This window comes from Colossoma macropomum, unplaced genomic scaffold, assembly GCF_904425465.1.
Source record: "Colossoma macropomum unplaced genomic scaffold, Colossoma_macropomum, whole genome shotgun sequence".
NCBI classification, from domain to species: domain Eukaryota; kingdom Metazoa; phylum Chordata; class Actinopteri; order Characiformes; family Serrasalmidae; genus Colossoma; species Colossoma macropomum.
Window position 1 is genome coordinate 13960364 of NW_023494802.1, and position 23253 is coordinate 13983616.

General features: G+C 38.4%; 3 protein-coding genes across 5 annotated transcripts in view; all 3 read right to left on the reverse strand.

Annotated features, from left to right (window-relative positions):
• Window positions 1–155: 155 nt before the first annotated feature.
• kctd6b (potassium channel tetramerization domain containing 6b) lies at window positions 156–2569 on the reverse strand. Of its 2 annotated transcripts, XM_036590707.1 has the most exons (3): window positions 2440–2569; window positions 1789–1877; window positions 163–1622 (listed from the first exon to the last, which is right to left on the reverse strand). In XM_036590707.1, the coding sequence occupies exons 2-3, from the start codon at window positions 1813–1815 to the stop codon at window positions 936–938; spliced, it is 714 nt and encodes a 237-aa protein (XP_036446600.1). In that variant the 5' UTR covers window positions 1816–1877; window positions 2440–2569; the 3' UTR covers window positions 163–935. The 2 variants fall into 2 exon arrangements, with proteins under 2 accessions (XP_036446601.1, XP_036446600.1); XM_036590708.1 differs by lacking the exon at window positions 1789–1877 and having other exon boundaries at window positions 156–1622; window positions 2440–2551.
• A 1500-nt stretch (window positions 2570–4069) lies between these two features.
• abhd6b (abhydrolase domain containing 6, acylglycerol lipase b) lies at window positions 4070–10001 on the reverse strand. The gene is made up of 8 exons (XM_036590705.1): window positions 9883–10001; window positions 8426–8582; window positions 8229–8342; window positions 6865–6997; window positions 6106–6263; window positions 5960–6014; window positions 4373–4473; window positions 4070–4252 (listed from the first exon to the last, which is right to left on the reverse strand). Exons 1-8 carry the CDS (start codon window positions 9999–10001, stop codon window positions 4070–4072), a joined length of 1020 nt encoding a protein of 339 aa, XP_036446598.1.
• A 2802-nt stretch (window positions 10002–12803) lies between these two features.
• The window catches only part of flnb (filamin B, beta (actin binding protein 278)), a 30642-nt gene continuing 20192 nt past the window's right edge, over window positions 12804–23253 (reverse strand). For both annotated transcript variants that reach the window (XM_036590697.1, XM_036590698.1), the window contains exons 40-55: window positions 23034–23221; window positions 22706–22829; window positions 22366–22429; window positions 22188–22284; window positions 21971–22108; window positions 20418–20546; window positions 18713–18886; window positions 18452–18610; window positions 17502–17705; window positions 17203–17355; window positions 16964–17086; window positions 16442–16708; window positions 15222–15359; window positions 13626–13745; window positions 13311–13499; window positions 12804–13123 (exon numbers count right to left, since the gene is read on the reverse strand). In XM_036590697.1, coding sequence (XP_036446590.1) covers window positions 12936–13123; window positions 13311–13499; window positions 13626–13745; window positions 15222–15359; window positions 16442–16708; window positions 16964–17086; window positions 17203–17355; window positions 17502–17705; window positions 18452–18610; window positions 18713–18886; window positions 20418–20546; window positions 21971–22108; window positions 22188–22284; window positions 22366–22429; window positions 22706–22829; window positions 23034–23221 — 2455 coding nt within the window. In that variant the 3' untranslated portion in view covers window positions 12804–12935. The remainder of the gene's footprint in view (window positions 13124–13310; window positions 13500–13625; window positions 13746–15221; window positions 15360–16441; window positions 16709–16963; window positions 17087–17202; window positions 17356–17501; window positions 17706–18451; window positions 18611–18712; window positions 18887–20417; window positions 20547–21970; window positions 22109–22187; window positions 22285–22365; window positions 22430–22705; window positions 22830–23033; window positions 23222–23253) is intronic.

Below are 23253 nucleotides of genomic sequence, written 5' to 3' on the forward strand. Positions count from 1 at the left end.
CTTTTGGGGGGGACACGATTCACAAAAAAAGCCGCACAGCTGCATCAGATTATCACAAAAGCAGCCCAGGGGAACACAGCTGTATACCTAGCAGAGTTGGCATATCACATTCTCACACCGTGTGACGTCATGTTGTTATCTGTGCATCTCTTCCTTTGGGTTGGCAGAGTGTTTAAGTAGACTGAACATGACGGCCTACTTTTTTCTTAAGTGTCTTGATAAAAAAATCAATTAAATAAATAAATCAAAGAAAAAATAGCAGATCAACATCGGTCAACGCTAGAGTTTTCAAGATCTGTATTGGAAAAAAGTGGAATCATCACATCTTTAACACTGAGACCATTAAATTTCTGCACAGAGATCAGAAATAATTATCGCAACTTCGCAAAGAGAAAAAAATTCTGCTTCCTGCAGAAACCAACATCAAGTACTCAAACCTCACGTTTGTAGGACTGTAGCTGTGAGCAATAACCTTGCCCTGAACAAAATAATGGAATGGATTTTCATTTGGACACGTTGATATTTTAATACTTCAGGTATATGGTAAAAGCACACATGCAATCAACACCTTTATGTTGCACATAGTGCACACTTTTTTTTGTCTAGAGTGATTATTTGCAACAATTATCTGGTGCCTGTTTTTACTGACTACATGATTGAAGATTTGTATACTTCTGGTAGTTTAATTTTCCTACTGGAGATGGATTTAAACATGTCTTGACCTCCTTGAAAGATCTTAAGAGAAAAAAAATTTGCTTTCATGAAGAATATAACATTGACTTGCCTGATGTTCCCCTTTGTTTTTTTTCCCTTTCCCCTCATTAATGAGTTTGGTCACATAAACATTAAAATATATACAGCTTAATTAAGTTATAACATTGGCATCAGCAGCAACCGAATGGGAAATGTAGCACAGTTTTCAACTCTGAGGTTTGTCAGTCTTCTACTTTGTAAGCCAGCCTGCAGAAAGTCCAGTGGTGCTCCACTGTGTTCTCGTTGGCACGTTCACTCATGTGGTGCACTCGGGTGTTCCGGATTGTGAACCCCTGTTTAGTGATGTAGTCCATGAGGTGGACCCTAAGAGACACCTCTTGATGGTAGTCACATGGACCGAAAGTGAAGGACACCTGACAGTCTCTTGTGTCCATCATATGTTTGTTCCACTTGGTGAAGTTGTTGGAAATTCCCTCCAGCAGGGAGTGAACCTTGGTGGTTATGGTCAACTGTGTGATGATGACAGCTACAGGGTTTGAGTACTTAGAAAGTTTGCGGGTGCTAGACAGCTCCACCATCTGTTCGAAGGTGTCCAGAGGGTAGAGCGGCTTGGGGTCATTGAGGCATTGGATTAAGGGCTCAATCTGATAAAAGTCAGCTTCTTTGCGAAGAAGATCCATCTCCATGAAGTCACCTGGTAGGGTGAGCTCAGATGTGCGTAAGAAGTTCAGTATGTAGCGGAAAAGAGTCCCATCCCGGTCGATGAAGTAGTTTCCTTGAGCGTCCCGCGTGGTGGGGAAGTCGCCACGGAACATGGCTCCGAGCATAGAGTCCGGGTAACGCTGGAGCGTGGCGATTGAAGTGGTGTAGAGGTGACCTCCAACATTTAAGGTGACTGGGTGAGTCATCTATAAAAGATGATTGACAAGACACTGAAGACAAACACAGGACAGATAGGTGATGTTGACCAAAATATTTAATGAATTTAGATTCCTGTGGAAATTTTTATTGAAGTAAAAAAAAATAAAAGAGCTAGAAAAAACATTATTTAGCTGTCAAAACCCTATAGTTTACCCTATGCCCCCAGTCCCCATTATCCATTTGATAAGGATATTTGGACCGGTCTGGCACACAGAGAACGTTCAGGGAATAGTTGTTTAGATCTGTGAGGAGAGACACAGTACAGTTAGTACTGAAGTCAGCAAACCACAAACATGAGACAATATCTAATAAGCCACATTAGAACCTCAGCTAAGACGATTATCTTTGTCAAAATGTCCAATCGCACATCACAAAGGGGAAGGATGGGACACCTCTTCGTAACGGAGCCAGGTAACGCAGCTCACTACGTTACGCTACCTTTAGCTTTCTATACAGCCAGCTAGCCACGGTATAATATAGGTGACTGAAATCGTAAACAGCTCTTGGAATGAAAATATATGGCTACTAGTCTTTTTAAAAAGGTCGTGTTCATCTGTTAAGGAGTTTTTCGTGATTTAACCGACATTTCACCACACTGACGGATGTTTATATCCCGCAAATTCCAGCTATGAGCATTAGTAGCTCATTAGCAGAGCTAGCCCGTTAAAGCTGGGAGGCTAACGCTGCAGTTACTACAGCTAACTTTAGCTTTCTGCCAGCACGTCAAGAAATGGACATAAATAAATGAAAGAAATACATTTTGCAATTACCGTCGAACTGATATAAAGCAAAACGCATGCTCACCTATTCCCAGTGCGGGGTGTTTGAATGGGAAAAGAGGCTGCTGGCGTTCAGAGCGGACAGTGCACTGCAGTAGTGAGTTAGCATGCAGCTCAAGCCTGCTGTGAAGCCGCGCTGGTCACGTGACACACACAAGCGCCACTCACATTAATGGATGTGGGTGACTGAAAAAGAGCACATCTGTGCTACAAACCGCACACATCTCTATGTGCAATATTTCTGCAATGTTAAATCTTTTCCTTTTTTTTAAAAATTAGTGTTGCTTTTAACTTTAGATTACCAACCAAACCCACAAACCAGACCAGCAAACAAATCATATCTGACACATAACATCTGACACATATAACTTTCTGTTTATTTCATTCTTTTAAATGCATTTGCAGGAAAGGGGAGGGGAGGAATCATACTACATTTCCTATGAATATTTAGTCTACGGGAGACATTATCGTACCCATATCGTATTATCTGCATCATTAGCAGCATAATTTAAAGGGGCACTCTGGGCTTAAACTAGCATTTAAAGGTGCAGCGTGTAAGATTTAGTGGCATCTAGCGGCGAGGTTGCAAATTGCAACCAACTGAATACTCCTCCCTCACCTCTCCCTTTCCAATGTGGTAGAACCTACAGTGGCCGTCAGGTTTCCTGCTGTTGCCTGTCCTGATTTCGTTTTGTTTCTTCATGTTTTCAGTTCTTTGAAGACAAGAATTCATCCTCCCTTTTTGTTGTATTAAATAATAAGCATGATCCGCCATTAAACTTCTCACAACACAAAATGGTTAGCCAGCACAGACAGCAACCACTGATTCTTCTTTCTCTATATTCCAACTGGTGCTGTAGTGCCACCAAATTCAAGCTGCCACTTAAAAACGTGAAAGGTGCTCTCTAGAGCCAGTGTTTGGTTTGTCTGTTCTGGGCTACTGTAGAAATATTGTGGAGCAACATGATGACCTCTGTTGGAAGAGAACCCGAGCCCTATGTAGATATGAAGGGCTCATTCTTAGCTAAGAAAAACACAACGGTTCGTAGTTACAGGTGATTAAACACTAATGTAAACCTGGTTTTGTATACTATATTCCATTTCTGCTAGTAGATCCCCCCTAAATCTTACATACTGCAATTTTAATATGTTACTTGTCATGTTATGTAGTGTTCTGTAACACAGATTTTGTATCCTTTCTGTGTTTTCATCCATCAATGTTCTCTTACTACGATACCCAGGATGCATTACTCAAATACCTCAAACAACCACTGATGGAGAGACTAACAAACATGATGTTCAACTTCCAAGCAGAAATGCAAGCAATCTGGCTTCCTTCTGCAGTGGTCAGCTAGTGGAAGAAAAGCTTTTCAGACGAAAACATGTATCTGCCCCAGTGTGCCTGTCGGTTTCCTCCCACCCTGGGTTTCCAAGTCTTTAAAATAAAAAAATCTCACTTTTGGGACATTTGTGGCACCACTCTCAGAGTCCAATGCAAAAAATGTTTGCATTTTTCTTTTTGGCAGCTGTTTCACCTTTAAAAATGACAATAAAAGACAATAGGATAAAGTAATCTACTTCTTTGGGACAGCAAACTGTATTTGGGATGAAACACATTAAATAATGTGTCAATATTTCTGTATTCCAATGCTTATTCAGAATTTCTTTTTGGTGGTGGCACTCGCCACACTTTGCTGAGAGATAATGAACTCTAAGATGAGTTTGGCAGTGCGTCGCGGCCGCTCCATCACTACAGAATGACCACATTTCTCCAGCAGGTCAACACGACAGCCTGGCACTGCCTCAGCAAGCACCGATGCCCCAGACACGTCCACTACCTAGAATGAGAAAGTGAGAAAAGTACATATCTGTGTGTAGTAGTAAGATTTCTGACTCCTTTACTGAATTCAAATGCATTTCACTTTACAACTTTGGTAATCCATGCTGTGCAAACATACCTGGTCTTGCTTCCCCCAGATGATTTGCAAAGGTGTAGTTATCAGGTGCATGTGCTCATGTAAGGCATATTTAGAGTTCTCCCTCATAATCTCCATGAAAACTACACAAATGAAAAAAAAGCATGTACAAGTATAGGAAATGCACAATCATGCAATTCAGATTTCATAACCATCAGAAAGGTTATAATTATACAAACAAATACAAAACCAATTTCAGTACAGCAGGTAAAATGCAAATAATAAACAAAAAGTAGTGATTTTTAAATCTACAGTACAAAGACAAGATATTTAATGTTTTACCTTATCAACTTCATTGTTTTTTGTAAATACACGTTCATTCTGAACCTGATACCTGTGACACTTTCCAAAAAAGCTGGGACAGGAGCAATTTAAGACTAGGACCACTGTGAAACATTCAAAAACATCTTAAACAGGGGATGCAATCATGCTTGGACATAAAAGATGCATCCAGGAAAGGCCAAGTCCTTTATGAGCAAGGATGGGTCGAGGCTCACCACTTTGGCAAAAATGCATCATCAAAAAAATCCAACAGCAGTGACAGATTACAAGGATTTTAGGTATTCCACCCTCTGTAACGCATAGTATTCTAAAAGATTCAGATAATCTGAAGAAATCTCTGTGTATAAAGGAAAAGGCTGAAAACTACAAATGAATGGCCGTGACCTTCAACCCCTCAGACGATACTGCATTTTGTGATGTATATCACCAATTGGGCTTGGTAGTACATCCGTCATTGCATCCACAAATGCAAGTTAAGACTGTACTATGCACAGAGGAAGCCGTATGTCAGCAATGTCCAGAAATGCTGCCGACTTCTCTGGGCTCAGGCTCATCTGAAATGGACTGATGCTCAGTGGAAACGTGTATTGTGATCTGATGAGTGAACCTTTCTGCTTGTTTATGGAAGTGATGGACGTTGTGTTGTCTGGGCCAAAGAACAGTGTGTGCCAAGATTTGGGGGAGTATTACTGGGTAACTTGCACATCCGAATACATTAACACTGAACACACTTCGGAGCAACATGCTGCCTTCTAGTCTTTTTTCAGACATGTCAATGCTTATTTCAACATGACAAGACCAAGCCACATTCTGCATGTGTTACAACAGCATGGCTGGATAACCAGAGAGTGCATGTGCTAGACAGGGCTGCATGCAGACTTGTCTTTCATTGAAAATGTGTTTTATTAAGCTCAAAATACAACAACAAAGGTTCTGTACAGTTGCAAAGCTGAAGACTTGTATCTTAGAAAAGAAATGGCAAAAGTATGCTTTCAAAAGTGGATGAGTTTGTGTCTTCAAACCCCCAAACATTTATTAACTGCTGTTAAAAGGAAAGTGGATGTAACACAAAGGGAATAATGTTCCTATCCAAAACCTCTTGGAAGATGTTGCAGGAATGAGCATATATTTACAAAAAAAAGTTCATAAGGTAATACAGGTTAAACAGATTTTACTAATCACTGCTTTTGTTTTCATTAGCATTTCACATACTGTCTCAACATTTTTGGAATCAGATTTGTACCAAAAAGCAGATCTGTTGTTAAGTGAAAACTGTTTAGGACTGACCTTCGTGATAAAAGTCATTGTGTGGAATCCGTACATCCACCAGTCCCTGAAGAATCTAAGAATATAGCAAATGGTCACATACTGAACTGGTCTGGACATGAAATCCAAACGCACCCCACCACAGATGTCCAGACGGTTGCACACACCTGTTGGGGAACTCTGAAGCGTACGTGCGAGCAGAGCTTCAGCATGTCCTCCATCTCCTCTGGGGTAGACGGGATTAGAGGGATGCTCAGTGTGTACTCGCTGTTCTCCAGCTCATGCATCTGGTTGTCAAACTTGGTCTTGCAAGAGTTCCTTAGACCTGGAGTGATGAAATGAGTTACAACATGAGGTGGAGAACATGAGTGGAGCAGCAAAACTCCACAACTCTTCTCTTTTTTATTTATTTATTTGGCCTGTTAGAGGCTTTGCGATACTTAACTTTGCCATTAAATTACATTTGAGCAAACATCTATTAACATCACCTTGACCTGACCCTTGCCCTGAACTTAACCTCAAACCAGAACCAATCCTAACCTAAACCTAATTTCCTGGCTCTAACTATCAAGTTTCACCACAAAGTTTCTTCTCTGCAGATCATTTACAGAGAACCATCCAAATAAAGTGGGACCCTAAATTGTGATACACTGGTGCACAGTATCATTATAGTACCATGAAAGTATATATTTTAATGATATTCTTGGCCTTACAAGAAACAGAGGGGTAGAAGGAAAAGCTCATTTACAGTCTGAGTGAAGGCAGTAATAAACGGCGCAAACAAAATCTTTGTTTTCTAAAAAATTGGTCTTAATCTGTCTTTTTTATGAAACAGTTCTTCACCATTGTAGAAGTTCTCACAATATCTATGCTAAGAAAAGCATGATGTGACATAATTTGTCACGATAACTTGAGTTTATACTAACCAGCTGGACAGATGAGTGTCAGACTACAGAGGTCAGAGGGATGGCAGGCCGCATACACTCCTGCTACATTTCCACCCATTGAGGTTCCCACCAAGTGGAATGGCTTCCTGTTCAGTCGAACAGTTTCTACAAACTAAAGAGGCAAACAGATAAATTACACACAGCTCAGATTCACCAGGCTGATACAGGAAGTGTATATGTACAGGATACTGCAGCATTCATTTAATCCCTAAAAACGCAGGCTTATTATTCCAGTAAATTATTAATCTTAAAGACAGAATTATGCATATTCTTCCAATTTTCTGCATAAATACATCACTAAGATGCAGACAAAGTCATTTGGAGTGGTTTGGTGTGAAATGCTCTGTTGTATAGAAACTTATCAAGTCAGAACTGTTCACAGTGGTGGTAATAGGAACCAGATGTCTGAAGAGTTCAATACTTCTAAAAACTACTTCACAAAAAGTTATTACATGAAATGGTTAAGAATATGTTACCTGATGTCTGACACAGTTTTATGGTTTTGGCCTAAAACATATATTTTTATTTCATGGCGGAGAGGTACATGCAAGGTGTTATAAGGCAAAATAGTCCCTAAAGATTTTTTTTTCGATTTACCACTGTTTTACAATTAAATATCACATTTAAAAATTTAAAAGATGTGTAGGTTCACTGGTACTCACTTTTGTATGGATAGCAAATAAAATGGCTATATTTGCATTCTAGACGTTGCAACTTCTGGTTCCTATTACCACCATTATAAAGAAATCAGAGTTGTTTTTTCCTCTACAATGAGCCATTTCACACCAAACCACACAGAATGACTTTTTACATCTCATCGATTTAATTATGCAGAAATTTTGTGTATCTCTGTGTAATCTGTGGAACTCCCTTAAAGATTTATTGTTCAGTAATAACTATAAATGATATGGTAAAAACTTAAATCTAATATGTGAATTATATAGTTATGAGTAGGATGGGCGATATGGAAAAAAGTATATCATGAAAATACATTTTCATGATACACAATGCATATCTTTGAATGTTAATTCAGCCAAAATACACTAGTAGTGTCACATTATAAAGTGCTATTACATATAATAGATACAGTGATTATTATTCAACAATCCAGTTAAGCAGGACTAATTTTGCTCTTCTTGTAATAAAGCATGCAGTTGTTCATTGTTCTTTTAGTACTGATGCTATCAATATGCTCAGAAGTGCATATTGTGTATCACAATGTTGATAAAATATTGTCACATTGCTCATGTGCAGTTGAAAGGGTTCAAACTTGTCGTTGTGTAATGTTTTGTAATGCAAGCTTTGTTGTGCAAGCTTTATGCTGGCAATTCTGACATGCCTACCTGCCGTATTCTCTTAACCTGTCCCTGGATAGAGTAGTCTTCTACATTGGTACGTGTTGTACCCTCATGTCCTGGCATGTCCACGCACAGGAGGTGCAGATGCTTTGGCAGGTACTGTTCAGAAGGAGGGCACAGGCTCATATTACCTCTTTGTTGTTTTCAATAAAAAAGCACTTGAAACAGCTCGCAGTACACACCTTCACCATAGAGAGCCACGTGTCTTTATGTGCAGAGAAGTCATGGAGCATAAGGATCGAAGGCCTGAAGCCTGGCTTCCCTCTGTAAGAGTAACAGAAACGATATCCTCCACAGTCAGCATAGCGCACCTGCAGGCCGAGAGTTCGCCTCCAGTACCTTGGCAAAAACACAAAAACAGACTTTTTGTGGCTGAACCACATTCAAAACTGCTGTAAAAGTTATGAAAAGCATTAATAAAGTATGTAATGGTTTCAAAGTTAGGCTGACTACAAACATGGTTGAGCACTACTTCAAACGTATGTAGGATGTAATGTAGGATGATCTCAGCAAAATCATATATCATATATCATATATCAGTGGGGAATCCTTCAGAAAAGGCCTAATGATTTCTGTGAAATAAAAAAGGGGTCTGTAATCTTACTTTTTTTGGTAATATAATCGTCATAATTGTATTTAAACTATGCAAATATTGTATTCATTTCATTGTTAAGTTTTGGTTGGAAATTCTGGAAAGAATTTGTCTGGAGCTTTTGGAGAATTTGTCAGAATTTGTTTGGAGCTTTTTGGCCAAAATTAAAAATGCAGTGTGTGGCACAAAACAAACACTGCCCATTTCTCAACAAACACCATCCCAACAGTGAAGTATGGTGATGGCAGTATCATGTTGTGGGGATGCTCGTCAGCAAGGACTGAGCATCTTGTTAAAATTGAAGGACAGTGAAAACTAAAGCTTGAGAGACACTTCACCTTTCAGCAGGACAATAGTCCTAAGCTCAGGCCAAAGCAACACAGGAGTGGCTGAACAACAAAAAGATGATTGTTCTACAATGGCCAAGTCCATTCAAAACAGTTTTAACCTAAAAAAAAAACACAAAGGATTTGTGTAGCTTTTACGTCATTTACCAAAGAGTCCCAACTTGGCTGAATTCACCCTGAATTCACCTCAATGGAAATGTTCAAAGCCTACTGCTAATGACCTACATTGGCTAAATAACTGTTTATTGTGATTATTATTGTCAATAATAAACTACAATCTGTATTGGACATTGGTTTATCGTTGCTGTTTATAAAATCCTACTCAAGGCTGTGCGAGACAGTCATTTTACCACAGTCATGCACAACCTCTCAGGTCTTACTGCTTTAATTGAACAGTCTCTAAAGATAGACTTTCAGAGGAAAGGAAAAAACCTTTTTAATTCTATGAAAATATTACTTCAACACTGAATCAAGGCTCATTTACTTAAATAAGTAAATGAATGTACTGTGAACAAAAAATGATCTTGGGTTTTCATAACCGCAGAGCTAATAAATGGTGAACTTTTTTGACTGTATATAATAAAGTGTTACTGGGTTGGCAACTGTTGACATAAACAATCATTGGAAACTAAACTGCGCTGATAAATGCTTCTCATATTACACAAGAAAATCAGGTTCACAGTGCTGCAGGTTTATTTACCAGTAATAAACTTTGATGAGTGATGAAGGCCACAGCATGAAGGATGCCATGAAAAGTAGAATGGGAACAGCCAGCGTCCCCATGGCAATGGCAAACAAGTTCAGCACATCCAGATCCATGACAGCTGTAGGACTGGCAGCAGTCAGTGAGAAGTCTATTAAACCAAGTGCAACAGATTCTGCTCAGAAAGACATCCAGATTGAAGATTACATTAAGAAAAAAATGAATTCGAAACACTACGGTTGCATCTATTTGATTACCAGACAATGCAAACACCAGCATTCAGATTAACAAGAGATGGATGATGGGGGAGGGTTGTCTGCATCTGTTGGACTAATCAATACATAACCCAGTTTTTTGGATCATGAGATTATAAAATGTACAAATCCTTTTGTCCTTATATTTCTGTGAGTACAGCAACAGCAATACAAATAAAAATAAAAATATAGTTCACATACTATGCATATATATTTAACGCAATATTGTGTGAAGAGAGAATTGAACAGTCTTGTAACAGCAATGAGGTCAAGAGGATTTTATATCTGTTCAAACGTTACTGCAACACAGATGAATCAAGGTTCATTTACTCAAATAAATGTAGTACAACAAAAATTAATCTTGGGTTTTCATAACACTGGATCACAGCAGAGGTAATAAATGACAAACATACCTGACTGTAGAATTCCCAGACGATTCAGCGCAGTTTGTGTTGTTTTCAGCAGGACTGCATCACTTGGATAACAATTCAATTTCCCATTCAGATTTCATAGTGTCTTCTCATAATCCCTCATCGCTCCATGTGTTCTGGACACTTACCGTGATGTCAAACAATGAAATGAGCCCACAGGAGACAAATGTGTGCAGTGGTCTCTCACAGAAACATGTTCATTGATCAGTTCAGATCAGTTCAGCTGGAAATGCAGTTAGGCCACAACATTCTCCTTTTGCTCTATATTTAGCAGTTTTCACACAGACACAGAAGGATTACAATAATATTAGGTGTATCAATGTACTAATAATTACAAGTAATTAATATATTAACATACTGATAATTATTATAATTATGATTAATTATAAGTTCATTAAACTCACTGTTGAGATTTTTATGTGCTTATTTATAGTAGCATATTCATGATTTCACACATTTCACTAGTATCATTACAACACCTTGAAATATACACCAATCAGGCATAACGTTATGACCACCTCCTTGTTTCTACGCTCATTGTCCATTTTATCAGCTCCACTTACTATATAGGTGCACTTTGTAGTTGTACAATGACAGACCATCTGTTTTTACCCTGTTCTTCAGTGGTCAGGACCCCCATGGACCCTCACAGAGCAGGTACTATTTGGGTGGTGGATCATTCTCAGCACTGCAGTAACACTGATGTGGTGGTGGTGTGTTAGTGTGTGTTGCGCTGGTCTGAGTGGATCAGACACAGCAGTGCTGCTGGAGTTTTTAAAACACCTCAATGTCACTGCTGGACTGAGAATAGTCCACCAACCAAAAATATCCAGACAACAGTGTCCTGTGGGCAGCGTCCTGTGACCACTGATGAAGGACTAGAGGATGACCAACACAAACTGTACAGCAGCAGATGAGATATCAGATGAGACACCACCACGTCAGTGTTACTGCAGTGCTGAGAATGATGCACCACCCAAATAGTACCTGCTCTGTGAGGGTCCATGGGGGTCCTGACTATGGAAAAACAAGCTTTTTTAAGTTTAAATAAAATTATAAAATCCACAAGCAGAATTTTACGTTTTGAAGTCTCAAAAATATATTGCAAATACAAATAATGACTCAGTAAAAATAAAAACTTAATTTTATCAAAAGATTGCTACTCATTTTCATTCCAGTCTTTGCTTTCACAGTTTACGGGCTATGGGTCTTAGAAGAGGGCGTTCACCTGTACTCTCTACAGGTCAACTGATTTGGAATGATAAAAGTGGCAAAAGTCAGAAGCAAAAGAAAGATTCCAGAAGCAAAAAATAAGATTTCAGCAAAATTATACTTTGTATTTGCAACAGATTTTGGAGAATTTGATACTTAAAATTTTGCTTGTGGATTTTATTATTTTACTTGATACATTTGGCACAAAATTCACTCCATACAAAGTGACATCATTACAGTAAATAATAATAGTACAAGATGTTTATTTTATTTTGATGCACATATAGAACAGTGTAAAAGTCAGAGACCCTTCATTTATTCGCCAGACTAAACGACCAACTTTCAGAAAAAAACATACATTTAACAGAAACTACACAGAAGCATCAATAGCTATACATATATGTGTGTGTGTCCACATTTTGTCTTTACTACAGCTCCAATCTTTTCGGGAGACTTCCTTTCATTTTTCAAAGAAATGTGCAGGGATAGTTTTCCACATCTCCGAAGTTCAGTCTTGGAATTTTCTGCTTCTCACATTACAAATAATCCCAAACACAATGATGTTGAGGTCTAGACTCTGGTGTTCTGGTGTCTGGTGATCTGAGGTCTGGTGTGGTGAGTCCATTGTTCTGAGAACACCCGCAGCTTCTATGTTTGATTTGCAAATGTTCTTGTTTTTTCTTTAGTTCCTTTTTCTGACAGCTACACATATTTTCAGACTCATAGTGCTGAGTTGTCTTCTCACAGTGGAAAAATGGACAGAAACTCCTGTGGATTTATCTGAAGGTAACAGTATTGGTGGTCTACATGGTCTTGTGCCGTTGTTAGAAGTTCCATTTCTCTACATCTTCTAATGTTTTTTTTCACTTATTTTCCTTTGACTTTCTCTGTCCTTATGCAAGTTGGTTATCTTATATCTAATCAGAAATATCTGTTTAAAAATGTCTCCTGAAAATGTTTATCACTGCATATTAAATGTGGAAGAGGCAGCAACTTTGGTTAATGTATTTTAGCATTTTTCACTTTTATTGTTTAGAGTACTCCTGTTTTATTGATATACAGAAATTTTAATAGTTTGCAGATTAAACTATTTAACAATCCATTTATATGTTATTAAAATATGCCGATTAGGGCCTTAAAGGTCTGGAAGTCTTCATAATACATTGATGTGGAATGGAGAGCCGGGTATGTGCTCATCCCCCCATTTCACTGCTAATACATATTTGCCCCTCTCTTTAACAGTGTAGTTGATACTGTACTGATTTTTGCCCAAGTGTCTGACCGTCACTCTCTCACAGGGAACTGTGGGCCCAAGCATGCCAACAAACAGCATATTTCTCCCTGTGGAACACAAATACACAGTACACCATTACAATTAAAAAAATGGCACTACTACTGTAATCAGATTATGATGATGATTCCAGTGATGTTTGTTAAAAGTTTTGCATACATTTTCTAATACTAGTAATAAAAGTGCTGTGCACGGTTGTCACAGTGTAGAAGGCTTTGAGGAAGGTGGTGAACTTACCAGCTTTGCTGCAGTCTACATAGAAGGTGTTTTTCTGACCAATACTAGCCTCACTCAGTCCTGGCCCATGGCTGGTGATTTCAGAGACATTAGACAGAAGAACAGACTCAGCACTGCAGGTGCACGTGGAGTTTAGGCTTGACCCAGGCTGCGAGGATTCAGCACAGCCATTACTCATCAGCTCATGATCTATGAGTAAAAAAATACAGCAAAATATAATGAATAAATTACAGTTATTACAATAATTATCACATTACAAATAACCTTTATATTATTTCCGCAATATGTGCAAATGAAAGTGATATTTGTACATACCAGTGGTTTCTAACCCTTCTAGAGAATTCTCTCCATCTTCAGTGAGGGAGCTGACTGACACAAGAAAAGGACTTGCAGAAATGTGCTCCTCATTAAACAAGATGGACACCTGGTAGTCACCTGAAACACACAAACTCTTAAAAATAAACTGACAGGTTACCAGTCAACCTTTCTTGTTGTTTAAATCTAGTTTTTATTTTAAGTTAAAATCAAACAAATGTTTCTGGACAACACTGCCAATTTCCTTAGTGGGTCAAATCAATGCTATAAAATTATATTCCTCCCACAAATACTGTCTTCCAAAACATTGATTAACTTGATTAAATTATTTATCCATTTTTATAAGGTTATAAGTCCCACCAAATATGGAAAAACATCTGTATGAATTCAAATATTAAAGTGGTTTTCCAAATATTCAGCTTTATTATTGGGCCTCAAACTTACGTGGTATTATTATGTGGATGTGTCATAATGCTACTGACCTCTTTATTTGGAAAAGGAACAGTGCAGGAGGACATGATATAGAAGGAATATTTTGTTTCACCAGTACAATTAGGCAAATCACTTATAGTCACAGCACCATTATTCATAATACAATCAGAATTTGGCATTTCAGTTCATATTCGAATACGCATCATTTCTTTTACTCACAGCTAGGAACCCCTTTTTATGCCATCCAGACTACATTTGTTGGAGGGCTTGCAGTGTTAGGACTACAGTATAATATACCCTAATATTACAGATAATTGGTTAGAACTGGATATCAATGCAGGACACATTTTCTCCATTTTTAAGCCCTTTTACAAGCTATTCTTACACCTTTTTTGGATGGTATAAGGTCACTGTGAGAGAATGTATATATGTTGTTGAGAGAACACTTGGGGAAAAATGAATTGTCTCATTCAGTTTAAAGCATTACATAATTAATACATATTTTAATAATAGTTTACAAAGAAAAAAACATCATCAGTGTTATCAAAATGTTTCCCCAATTTGTGACAAATTTAATTTAACATAAGCATCTTTTTCTCACAGCTTTTTGCTCTAAATTGCACGATAGACATCTTTGAAGTTTGATGAAGATTACTGAATGTAGGTGTAAAACCAGCGTTACTCAATTATTTTAAGAATATCACAGCAATATTAACACTTAGGGAGAACCCAGCAGCAAATGTTGTCCTATGTTCTCCTCACAGCTAGAAAACGTATATCTGGAAAACGAAAGAGGTTCCTATAGTTAATATTTGGCTTGGTGAGCAAGTGCACATTGTGGGTTTGGAAAAAAACAGATTTACTTTAAATAACAGTCAGTTTTGTAGAATTTGGCAATCTCTGCTAGACTATTTGGTTGCACTTCAGTAACACCATCACCAGTTTCCGCATTGCTGAATCATCTCATGCAGTAGTGGAGGTGCGGTTGTGTGTATGTGGTTTGTCAGGAACAGTTTTGCATATCAGAAAATGTTGCTGGAGTAAATTTGCACATCTAAACCTCTCTTGTACTTTCTGACTCCAACTGTACTAATAAAAGAATGGACTAACAAATAACTGCTGACGCAAGATCCTTTCCTTAGTAACTTCATAAACTAATCTCACCAGGCTCTTCAACAGTATAGGATACACTGCAGGATCCGTCTTTGTGATCATCTAAGTGGAGTTCAGTGTGTCCTGGTCCTTCCACTGAGACACACAGGCTGCCTTCTCCAGCCTCACGTGCCCAGATATTAAAATCAGCTGCAAAGGAGAATCAGTAAATTCAGAAGATGTGACTTCATTTCAGTATCAAACTTTACATTGATGGTCCCCTAGACAACAGCTGGAGATCATCAATGATTAGCATTTAAGTGATGTTAGGTTTAAATTTAGTGAAAAGGTAGGGTTAATTTAATAGATATTGAGTTGAATGAAAGTTAATGACAAGATAAGCACCTACAAAGTCACAATGTGGCCCATCAAAATAAAGTGTTCCCAAGTTCAAGTCACACGACAGATTAATAATTTTCAGCAGACATGAAACACATCCATGCAAATCCATTGTGGAAAATCAGCAAGTCATTTTAATTTTAAAACAGGTGGGCCATCCAAAGCTACACCAAGTAACACCATTTACACTATATTATCATTACTATCACAACACTACACATACATATCGCTGTTGTCGGAAGAAAACCTCGTATCTCCAAGATGATAACTTTACAGGAGAAGGAAAAAACCTGCTTTACTTTTAATGTAAGTCTATGGAACCAGACTTTTTTCCAAGCCAATTTGGCATTTCTTTTGGTCCACTCTTCATCAAATTTTCACACAATGTAAAGGACAATGGGTATTTTCAAATAATGTCAAAACCTGAAAAACGACAAAAATGGAGATATGAGGTTTTCTTCCGACAGCAGCGATATACAATCTTATGCAAAGGATTGGGCACCCCTGTTTAAATTGCATGTTTGTTGACATCTGCTACAAACTTGAATATGCCATATTTCTGCAAAAATGCACAATTTCTACTTATTTGCTGAATTTTTTAATTAGAAAAAAAACAACAAAAAAAATTCAATTTAGCAAATAAATGGTAACTACGCATTTAAAAAATGCAGGACTAACATCAACAAGACATAGTATAACCTGAGGTGCCCAAACTTTTGCCTAGACTGCACAGCAGTGGTTCCCACATCTTTTCACAGCTTAGAGTTTCTCCCAGGCCTGATAAGCTCAGGAAATGTTAGATAACTGATAATCAGGGAAAACACCGAGCAGTGAATTACTGGGGACGTCTAGCCCAAGATTATAAAACACCACTAAAGACTGCGGAGTGATACCTGGTATCTTTGCGTGAGCCCTGTGGAGGCCCTGTCCCCACGTCTGCACCTTGGCTGCACCTCCCTCACCAAGAGGTCCAACAGTGTACTGTAGAGAAGAGCCTTCAATCTCCTGGCCATGGCTCTTCATGCTCACACTGTGCACGCCCATCTCCTCTGGCACAAAGCTCACTGCATAGGTGTCCCTATGTGTGGCAGCGACCATAGCTTCTGCTGCCATCCCTGAAGGAGCAGACACTTTGGCAGACATGGACTCCACATCAATTCCTAAAATGAAGATTAGATTTTTTAGTTTTGAATAGTGATGTCACAACCATGAACAAATTTACCACTATAAAATGTTATGTAATTAGCACATATATATGGATTAATAATATACAACAAAAACTAATCTTTAAAGTTCTAATCTGGACACAATAGCCAGCAGAGCCCTATAAGCAAACAATAATGATCCACAACACAACTCATACTTTTACAACAGGCCTAAAGGCACCCAGATACATATTCAAGCTCATACTCTACCAGATATCTTGAATGTTAAGCTGCATTCTTTGCCTATACTGGCAGTCGAAGGTGGTTTCTGGTAGTGAGTGATGCTCTGTCTCATCAGTTCACCATCTGTCACTTCTGCTAAGAAAGGGCTCCCTGTGGAGAAACACCAGAACCCTGTGATCATTCACATTTAATTTCAATTATATTAATTCAGTCTAATGCGCTGATAGGCTAAGGTAACTGATGTAATATCACTTGTAATAGTTTACCTGGTATGTGCTCATCAGAGAATCTGATAGACACTTTGTAGGTGCCTGGTTTGCTTGGGCAGTATGATATTCTACAGGCTCCACCCTCCAACTCCTCTGTGTGAATGACTACATTAGTTGGGCCCTCTATGGCAACAGTCAGGCCACCGTAGCCTGCAGGCCATATCACAGTAAGTAAATAGGAGAAAGCTAGAAACATTTAGAATTAAATTCACAAGAACAGACATAAAAAGATGAGTAAAGTAAATTTTTCTAAAAAAAGTGCAGAGTTCAACAAATGTATTTATAAGTCATCTTACCAGCATCCCGTGTGTTGACCACAAACTCAGATATGTGGTTAGTACGTCCACTGTGCAGGCCAAGTCCAAACACTTTCACCTTGCTGGCGTCACCTATGTCTGACTGGCTAATGCACACAGGGATCGGGCTTCTTCTCACATGCTTTCCATCCTTCTTAATGCTCACCAGATGCTCTCCCACCTCTCTAGGAATGAACGATATACCTGTATAAAAGAATAGTATAGAGGCTGTCATGTATACTCAGATGCAAAAGTTTGAACACCTCTGGTCAAATTACATGTTCTGTTGATTTTTTAAGTGAAAATGATTTACCACATCCTCGACAGGAAACTTAAAAAAATAAAAAATAAATATAACATTAAATATAAAATGTGCCATAATGTTTGCTCTGCCAAATTGTCTGTTTAATTTCTTTACTAATAAATTAAATTCAGAAAATAAACTAATTGTGCATCAAAATGTGTAGAAGTATAGAAGTTGTGCTCTTATTTTTTTTAAAAATTAAACAAAAATTGTAATTTTTGCATACAACCATACATTAAAATATATATTGATTCATCTTCATATATCTAATGCATCATGATGCATCAATCTGAGGGTGTAATATTATTAAATTAACATATGCTTTGAGGTATGCACTCACTTTGGCCAAAATAAAATTCTCTGACTTAAAAAGAAAAAAGTGTATTGTTTTTATTGTCCATATTCCAGTACTGTGTAAATCATTCCCCACTGACATTTGCATTCAGTGTATTTTTTTTAATAATCAAACTGTAGTGAAGTTTAAGGTGCCATGCACTGAATTATTCCTTAAGAATCATAATTTACTTAAATGACTGTAAGGTAAGCATTCATACCACTAATTCTGAAGAAATTCCATAACATGGTCCAATGATCCAAACATGACCCTTTTCCTGTACTGTAACATATACATTCTTATATTTCTCACCAATATGGCTGTCAGGTTGCCTCTTTAGCGAACAGGGCACATCTTGTCTTGTGGGTGATGATATGCTTGTGGTGAGCAGACTGATGTCCTCCTCTGTAATGTCCAGAGCAAAGTCCACTGCAGGGCCAAGTTTGACCTGAGATTTCCTCAGGCTGCCATCTGGGTTGGAATTAAGTGGGAAAAGTGTGCATCAAACTGTCATCTAGAGCTGAAAGAGCTGGACACTATCAGGGGTTTTGTGATTTGCTGAGTTTTTCTTACCAGTGATCTTGGCTTTAAAAGGGCTGCCACTGATATGCATGTCATTATGCCGGACCTGGATCTTGTAATCACCAGGTTGTGTAGGCAGGTATGTCACAGTGCAGGTGCCATCTTTATTATCAAAACAGCACACCTCTGATTCAGACGTTCCCTCAACTGTAATGTCCAGTTCTCCTGAAATAATTACAGATATCCATTTTCATTGACAAGAAACACTGACCTTGTACTCATAAGCTCTGTTCACTTATACAAAGACATGACAACAATGTTTCAGTCTTTGAATATATAATAGCACTGCAGCATTTCAGAAATTTTGCATTCACTTGTATCCAAGAAAGGTTCTATACAAATGAGCTGTACACAAATCAACTCATATTATTATTTGTATCACAGATCTACAAATATGAATTAGCAATATAGGCACAGTTAGAGCTTTTACACATGTCAGTGTCAGTGCTAGGATTACAGCCAAAAAAAAAACTAATGTAATGGGGCTAGAGGATGGCTAACATAAATGATGGCTATAGTCTATAATGAAACACCAGAAAGGTGGACCTACACTATATTGTCAAAAGTATTCACCCTTCACACGCATATGAACTTGAGTGACATCCCATTCTTAATCCATAGGGTTTAATATGATGTCGGCCCACCCTTTTCAGCTATAACAGCTTCAACTCTTCTAGGAAGGCTTTCCACAAGGTTTAGGAGTCTGTTTATAGGAATTTCTGACCATTCTTCCAGAAGCGCATTTGTGAGGTCAGACACTGATGTTGGACGGGGAGGCCAGTCTCTGCTCTAATTCGTCCCAAAGGTGTTCTGTGGGGTTGAGGTCAGGGCTCTGTGCAGGCCAGTCAAGTTCTTCCACACCAAACTTTCTCATCCATGTCTTTATGGACCTTGCTTTGTGCACTGGTGCGCAGTCATGTTGGAACAGGAAGGGGCCATACCCAAATTGTTCCCACAAAGTTGGGAGCATGAAATTGTCCAAAATCTCTTGGTTTGCTGAAGCATTAAGAGTTCCTTTCACTGGAACTAAGGGGCCGAGCCCAACTCCTGAAAAACATCCCCACATCATAATCCCCCCTCCACCAAACTTTACACTTGGCACAATGCAGTCCCCACTCTGTCATTTTACCTGGCCTACCACTTCGTTGCTGAGTTGCTGTCATTCCCAATCACTTCCACTTTGTTATAATACCACTGACAGTTAACTGTGGAATATTTAGTAGGGAGGAAATTTCATGACTGGACTTGTTGCACAGGTGGCATCTTATCATGGTACCATGCTGGAATTCACTGAGCTCCTGAGAGTGACCCATTCTTTCACAAATGTTTGTAGAAGCAGTCTGCAAGCCTAGGTGCTTGGTTTTATACACCTGTGGCCACGGAAGTGATTGGAACACCTGAATTCAATGATTTGGATGGGTGAGCGAATACTTTTGGCAACATAGTGTATAATGTAGGCGCTTCTAATAAAGTGGCCAGAAAGTGGCCGGTGAGTGTAACAGACTGATTCTCACTTGTGATGCCACCTGGTGGTGAAATGTAAAATAATTATTTTGTTAAATTTAGGCAAGGAACACCATCTTCCCTTGTTATCCTGCAGTAGTAAGTGGAATAAGGACAGTAAAACAGATTAGTACTAATAATTGTATATTATGATAAATCATTACAGTTTGATAAATTGAAGTGAGTTACTCACCTATAGCTGTATCCTCATGGTAAATGGTAAAGGCTGCTGTTTCATGGGTAACTCCATACACCAGCCCACGCCCATGAGCTTTCATACTGCGGTTCATGGAACTGTTCACATAGTACTGCAGAGAGAACTCTAGAGGAAGAACTTTCATTTTAAATAGGACTGTCTCAGCACTTAGCATACAATCAGTTCTTGCCATTGGATGGGATATTTAGCCTTGAGCAAGATCAAGATGCTGTTATATATAGATCAGTATGAAAGTGCCTGATTTGAGGATACACAAGGGAGCAGTTTACTATAGAACAAATCATTTCATATGTGTGGATCCAGCTTAGATCAATGCAATTCCATTCACTTTTGTCATTACACAATCACACAAGTGTGCATTAATATAAAAAGCTTCTATTTCAAGATAAAGTGGAGCAACAGGGTTTCAAATTCACCAAGTACTAACAAACTGGAATGAAATGCACCACATAAGCAAAGGACAGTAGGGATCTAACAATTAATATAACCCAAATGAGTACAGCAACAAGATTGGACTTTTTGTTAGCATGTTACTACTTTATATTAAGAAATCAGGAAAAGATAATTACAAATGAATGGAGGTGTAACTGTATAGTAATATACTGCAGAATAAGTTTAAATTTTATTACTACAATGGGGTCAAAATGCCCTAGACCATACTGACAATCTGGATTAAACCTGGAAATAGACCACAGATTTTTTTTTTTAAACAAAGATGACTTATGACAAGTAAAATGAAAGTTTCTGTAAGTCATTGTTCAAACTGAAGCAATTTGTGATAGTGACCATGTTAGGGCCTTTATACAAAAGGGCCAGTTTTTTAGCCTTTTCTTTTCCTGTAAAGCACGTGTTCAAACTACTCTCAGATGGATTTGATCTAATTATCAGAGGCTTTTGCACAAATTTTTAGTGGCCAATATCCCATCGGATGGGATATTTAGCCTTAAGCACTGCTCCATCTGTCGCAACAAGATCAATATGCTGTTATATGTAGATCAGTATGAAAGTGCTTGCTTTGAAGATATCAGTTTACTACACAACAAATAATTTCACATGTGAAAATGTGTTGATCCAGCTTAAATCAATGCAACTGATCATGCTGTCTTGAAAACATGCCAACTTTAAAGCAAATAGGGCACATACACCGATCAGGCATAACATTATGACCACCTCCTTGTTTCTACACTCATTGTCCATTTTATCAGCTCCTCTTACTATATAGGTGCACTTTGTAGTTCTACAATTACTGCACTTTGTAGTACTACAATTGGACTACAGTCTGTAATTGTAGAACTACAAAGTGCACCTATATAGTAAGTGGAGCTGATAAAATGGACAATGAGCATAGAAACAAGGCGGTGGTCATAATGTTGTGCCTGATTGGTGTACTAAATACAAAGAAATTCAATGAAATCTTTATATTGATTAATGTAATTTGAAAAACTTTGCATTACATTAGAATGCAAAATGAAAGCACTTTCACTGGTGGTCCCAAAAGTATGTGTTAAGAAGGTAAGGTAATGTCTGACCTGGTATTTCAGCTGGAGATTTGATGAGAATATGATGTAGACCCTCCTCTGTGGGACTGAACTTTAGTGTGATGGTACCATCACCATTTCCAATGATGTCAAGTTGTGCTGTCATTCCAGAAGGCATTATAACCTCACCTGAGGATGACATTAGAAACATGATTAGAAACAACCATCTTCACTCTGAAAAGAAGTCAGTGAATCCATGAACTCTCACCTGAGATTTCGCCTTCACCCAACTGCATCACCATGTCAAACATCATGAGTCCTGCTTGATTTGTGAAGCCTAAAGGTGTAATTTCTCTGCCCAAAACCTGTGAAGTGCTGGAAATGTTAGCACTGTGTCTTTTACAGATGATATTACATAAAGAAATTTCAAAGTCATGGATTCTCACTTTGCTATCCAGGGCCGTTTCAGTGGTCAGATCATGTTGAGGCAGGACATTAAACTCGGTTGAACTGTCAAAAACAGCAACAGGACAAAGACAACAGTGCAACAATTACTAGCTTCTTGTCTTGAAAATTACAATTTTAAAAACAGATGTGCCAAAAGGGTTCTCTGAAGTGATGCTGTAGAAGAACCATTGCTGGGGTATTCCTTTAAAAAACCATGCACTGAAAGGTTCTTGAGGGAACCAAAGATGGATCTCCACTGGCATCACTCCTTCCCTTTGGCACCATTATTTTTATGAGCATGTTTTGTTTGTTTGATTTACTGTTGCCGCACAGCCTTACCTACAGAAAGCCTCCTCACCAGCATATCTGACAACTAGAGAATGTGCACCCTCTTCAGATGGAGTGTAGGTCATGTGATATGTCCCATCCGCATTGTCTAGTACTTTTAGTAGATCTATGGTACCTAAAAATCACAATAAAAATACACAATTTACACACTGTCGCTGTCAAAAAAAACAAAAAACAAGTATCCCAAAAAATGGTAACTTCACAGGAAATCACACTTTCACTATAAGTCAATGTAATGAGATACACGTTTTTTGTCTTTTTTAACTGCAACAATATGTATCTGAATCCAGTGCTGGGCAAATACATATGAAGATCTCACCATCAGGTTTGACCACTGCCGCGGTCTCTGGTGCTGCTCCAGTGCTGCTGCACTTTAAAGCAAAAGTGTGGGGCATTTCAATATGGATTCCGGTGTTTAATTTCTGGTCTGAAATCTCTACTGTGTCTCTCTGCTCTTCATTTCCTCCCTTCTGTTTATTTGTAGGCAAGACGTGGAACTTCAATGAGCTGAAATAAATGCAGCACATGCATGTATGTAG

What these genes read in the sequence shown, in the direction of transcription:
- kctd6b (XM_036590707.1), bottom strand. Translation starts at nt 1,815, where the DNA reads ATGGATAATGGGGACTGGGGGCATAGG. An exon ending in ATGGGGACTGGGGGCATAGG is followed by an intron (nt 1,623 to 1,788) that starts GTAAACTATAGG and finishes CATCTTTTATAG; the next exon opens with ATGACTCACCCAGTCACCTT.
- abhd6b (XM_036590705.1), bottom strand. Translation starts at nt 10,001, where the DNA reads ATGGATCTGGATGTGCTGAACTTGTTTGCCATTGCCATGGGGACGCTG. An exon ending in GACACTCATCTGTCCAGCTG is followed by an intron (nt 6,264 to 6,864) that starts GTTAGTATAAAC and finishes TCATCACTCCAG; the next exon opens with GTCTAAGGAACTCTTGCAAG. An exon ending in TCTGGGGGAAGCAAGACCAG is followed by an intron (nt 4,253 to 4,372) that starts GTATGTTTGCAC and finishes TTCTCATTCTAG; the next exon opens with GTAGTGGACGTGTCTGGGGC.